Source organism: Mizuhopecten yessoensis, unplaced genomic scaffold, assembly GCF_002113885.1.
Source record: "Mizuhopecten yessoensis strain PY_sf001 unplaced genomic scaffold, ASM211388v2 scaffold1485, whole genome shotgun sequence".
Taxonomy (NCBI): domain Eukaryota; kingdom Metazoa; phylum Mollusca; class Bivalvia; order Pectinida; family Pectinidae; genus Mizuhopecten; species Mizuhopecten yessoensis.
This window is the reverse complement of record NW_018404070.1, coordinates 202,352-207,216: the sequence shown is the minus strand read 5'-3', so window position 1 is coordinate 207,216 and position 4,865 is coordinate 202,352. Positions and strand designations below refer to the sequence as shown.

General features: G+C 35.3%; 1 protein-coding gene across 4 annotated transcripts in view; it reads right to left on the bottom strand.

The window, feature by feature from the left end:
* Positions 1–4,192: 4,192 nt before the first annotated feature.
* The window catches only part of LOC110463115 (ras guanyl-releasing protein 3-like), a 130,223-nt gene continuing 129,550 nt past the window's right edge, over positions 4,193–4,865 (bottom strand). For 3 of the 4 annotated variants that reach the window (XM_021517482.1, XM_021517489.1, XM_021517476.1), the window contains one exon: positions 4,193–4,381. In XM_021517482.1, the coding sequence (XP_021373157.1) occupies positions 4,211–4,381 (171 nt within the window). In that variant the 3' untranslated portion in view covers positions 4,193–4,210. The remainder of the gene's footprint in view (positions 4,382–4,865) is intronic. The other variant, XM_021517498.1, reaches the window with a different exon arrangement.

Below are 4,865 nucleotides of genomic sequence, written 5' to 3'. Positions count from 1 at the left end.
GTTATTTTATTGCTATTAAGTTGTAGTTAAGTAGGATTCAATTACATTCAGATATATTTTCTGGTATTCAAACATTTAAAACTTTGACATAAAACAAATAAAACTTGATATCTATTTCATTGTTTAAATGGTTTTGTAAGGTAAAAAGACTGTAAACCAAGGTAGTGAATTTCAGGCAAACTAGCCAGAACTGTAATAGCCTCAGGGTATGTTTCACAAAACATTTAAAATAGACCAAGAAAATTAAAATAACTCTACAAATAACTGGTATTTCCAATACTGAGCCTCCTTTTTGATCAAAACATATTGAACTGGTCAGTTCCACCGTTTTGTGAAACATGCCATCTGAGGTATTCATTTGTATTGAATTTGCTATATTAGGCACCTCCATCTCTACTTTTCTCCAAGAGAAAATACACATGCAAACTACCTTTCCTGAGCCCAGGTCAGAGATTGTCTGGATTTCTAGCACTAGTGGAACAAACTTTTCTTCGATGGTGAATATGTATACCCTCATGAAGCTTTTAAAGGATGAATACCCTTAACATATAATGTGGGTCTCAGATGCTGAAAAGGATGTTTTTTCTCTACTGAAAATGATCAGAAAATACAAACATTTCAACTTTCTTGAAAAGCTTTGAGTTTAAATCAAGTTACTAGCATGGATGTACCCATGTTAATGTCCTACAATGTTGGGTTTGAAGGTCGTAGTGGACATATACATTTATATCAGAAGTCTTGTTCCAACCTTTGGTCCGTAGCAGAACTTTCTACAACATGCCACGCTAGACCTTGGGTCTTAACCCTTTCAACCCTATGTAACTTTAGTAGGCTCTATCATGCATTGATCTGGATGAGTCCATTATGGTCTACAGTGGTGAAACCGTTAACAGTGATTAGTGTGAACTCTAAAACATATTGAAAATATTACTTGTCAAGTTTCAATGTCCATGGTGACAAAGATATATCCTGCACGTTAACTTTAGTCGTTTACCTAATCAAACCCGCTCCAGATGTAAATATCAGACGGTTGAAAGATGAACATCCAAGCACGTTATTAAAATGAAGTGGAAATGTGTTCAATGTTGGAAATACATACAAAATTCATTGGAGTTGAATTCCAAGATGTTTTTACGGTAAGGGACAAGACCTCACAGAGAACAAATGAAACCTTCTAAAAATTGTGTATTTTTTCTCAGTATTAAAGTATAGTCATAAACAAATCATTGAGAAATTTAAACATCAATATTACTTTAGTTCTAGTTAAAGTTTTCTAGATAACACAGATAGTATTCCGCTGGTGATCTGTCGGGTATTAACTTCCCCAGATTTCACAAAGGTATTTTAAGCCTCTAGAAGTGTTTTCTGTACATCCTCCTGCCCTGTTCCTAAGGACCTAAGGCCCCTGTAAGTACCACTGGTTAATAACACTAGTTACACAATAGAAAATTTATATAAATCACAACAACGCGCCTGGGAAACCCTAATATTTGTATGTCCTGTCTGTTTCTGAAGTTCTCTCATTATAAAACATGTATAAATATTGTCAATCTTATTGCACTGAACCTTCATATCACTTGGCGTCCACATTTAGGTAAACTTTCCAAATTAAAACATAAATAAATATTTACATATATGTATACTATAGAACAGAGAATCCTACAACTGTTACAGAGGAAAATTGATTGTTTTCAAAATTTGATACTGTATCACATTAATTAAAATTCATCAAAACAAGCCAATTTCATTCAGAATAAAAGAAAAGTTCTTTGATTGATTTTTTGTAAAAACTGATATGACTGAAATTTAACTAAATCAGTTAAATCTAACTTTTAATCATTTCTACCTGAATTGTGGTTTTCTTTAGAAAAAAAATATAGATAAGACTTTCTACTTTAGAATTTTCCCTCGCCTGAATATCTATATGATTGATGTTAAGGAATTCAGAGAAAATTCAGACTGTTTCTACTTATGAAATGGTCACAAATGAACAATGAAATAAACTTTGGTAGAACAAATATGGTACACATATCAACAAGGTGATGATCATACATGTACATGGCAATTGTATCTGACTGAATCAACGGTAGAAAACAATCTGAAAGAAATTATTAAAAAAAAAAAAAGATGGTTAAATATCTCTGATGAAGTAAAATCAGAGAGTTATCTGTGTATTTAGAAAGAAGAATCATTTAAGGATTTTAAATGAAAATGTAAAAAAAAAAGGAAAACAAAACAAAACTGTCAGCAAGAAAAATCTGATGTGTACATCAAAGGTCAATAGAATGGCTGGGTTTTATCTGAATGACTACAGCTCCCAATGTCACACTTATCCGGAAGTTTCCAAAAATAGCCCACTTAGTCTATATATAGCTTTGTATGTACATCACNGATGTGTACATCAAAGGTCAATAGAATGGCTGGGTTTTATCTGAATGACTACAGCTCCCAATGTCACACTTATCCGGAAGTTTCCAAAAATAGCCCACTTAGTCTATATATAGCTTTGTATGTACATCACAGGCTGAGGTCAAGGTCATCTTGTTCCCCTCAGATAATATGTATAAAAATACTCCTTATAACTTTGTAATAAAATGTGGTCTGTTCTATCAAATATGGAATTGTTCATAGTAGTCACATTAAATGTTGATTTGTTTTTAAAAGTATCTCTTTTTTTATATATAACAAATGAGTAATTATAATTGAACTCTCAACAAATGCTATAAAAGATTTTGTCCAACCAACATAACTGTAACATGTTACACAAATGAGGTGAAATTACAACCAAGGTCATGTGGAAATATCCAAGGTCAAGGTCATGAGAAAATTAATTCCAACATCAGGGTCATGTGACTAACAAGATCAAGGTCTTGTGTTGCCCAGCAACAGTTGGGAAGAACATGGTCAGTACACATGATGTTCATTGGTAACTAAGGGCCATCGCTTGGTAACCAAGGATTCCATTTGGTTGTGAGACAGCTGACTCCCTGTTAGCTGTTGTTACCCTGTGACACACAGGAGAACTGCGTCAGAAGTGACAGTCTTGTAAGGACTGGAAATCATCCCAGTGTAGTATACTTCCTTGATGCAAGGATAAAACTTCACATATGAATCTCACTGATGTTATCCAGGACCTGGAAATCGAGGTATTGTTGAATTAAAAACAGTTTCGTCACATATGTCAAGAGAGAAAATGTACAATGACAATCTTCCAGAGACAATCGGTTGTGGCCGGATCACTTTCAGGCAGGAACACCTGACCCATCACATATCCACTACCTCCAAAACCTTTCACATCTGTGACTCTACACCTTGTCATGTTCCTGGTTCCGGCCACAGACAGACAGACCTACAGCTAGGCAACAGTTGATTTATAGCCCATTCATATATTGTACAGTAATCCATTGAGTGCTGAGTTTGGAATATTTTGCAGCATTACTGTTCAGTAATGAACGCTTACTTTCTCACATAACCAATCAAAGCAGACTTTAGCGAAGGATCCCTCTGGTGGTGTCCCCTTGTTATACACCTGATCATCACTCGATCCATACTTTTTTCATTCAGTTGTATACAAGATCAGTTGGAGGAGATCCATATCTGATCACACTTTCATAGCCAAAAGCTCACAATCATATGTCATGTTCAAGACCTATCAAAATCACAACAAGTGGTCATGCTTTTCTACCATCTCTACCCTACAGAAAGCAGGAAGTAGTGTCCTTGCGCGATGTTTTACACACACTGTTTGATTTTTGTCACGTGGTCTGCTGTCCAACTACATTGCCGTGACCAAGCAACGTTTCCATAGAGATCAAACATGGCTGCCATTTTACAGTTGTGCTATGTTACATATCTTTAGTTAAGTCACTTCTTTATCTCTACCCTCATCATTCCTGGTGTTCTATTCCATCTGAAGGCAGTAAGATTGTCATAACACGGGAATGTATCCTACAGAAGTTCCCTTTGGAGATAAATGCTCGCAGCCTTCCCATAGGTTGTTAAATACTCATATTATGGGAATTACCTCCCCTTGTCTTGGGTGGTTGAATTATTCTATAATATGGGAACATTACTATTGGTCGTAATGGTGGTCTGATGTGCAGAATATTGTAACATGGATCCCATATTTATCCATATTTCTATCATCGCTCCTGTACAGCACACAATCACGTTCTTCCGTCCTACGTCACAGCTCCTGCTTTGGACATCATCATACTTCAGTATCACGTTGAATGTGAAGGGCGTCCATCTGCTCCAGAATGAATGTGATGGTGTTTTTACGGATCATCCCAACATGAGATTTGAGAGTGACAATTTGGTCATTGCTAGCCTCTAACTTGGCCTCTAGTCTTGCGTTTTCAGCCATCAACTTGTCACGGGCCTGAAATGACACAGAATATTTATGAAATCTTCTCTCCAAAATCACAGATACAGAATTTGCCTTGAATATGTAATATACACATAATGACATGAGTGAGAAAAGTATTACCTGTACTAATTCTTAATGCAAAAACGTTTTCAACTTTTGTTTTAGGAGAGGTCTTGATCTGTCCTATAAAACTACTGTGGTGATGTACAGCTATACTGTAGTTATTTTACACACTGCCAATAATGGTTACCCCAAACACTGGCATATCTGCCTCTGTCTCTACTGTATTATGTTTATAAGATCAACCTCCTTATAATGTAAAGTACTTAATCCTTAAAATGGTTGGAAATGATGAATGTTAATTAGGATCAAATTCAGTAATTAATGAATAATTAACATTAAAATTATTGCTGTCTAATAATAGAAGGTTATACACATGTTTAACCTTTAGTTCTGTCAATGCTAACTAAATAGTGGAATATAACTAAGATGAACC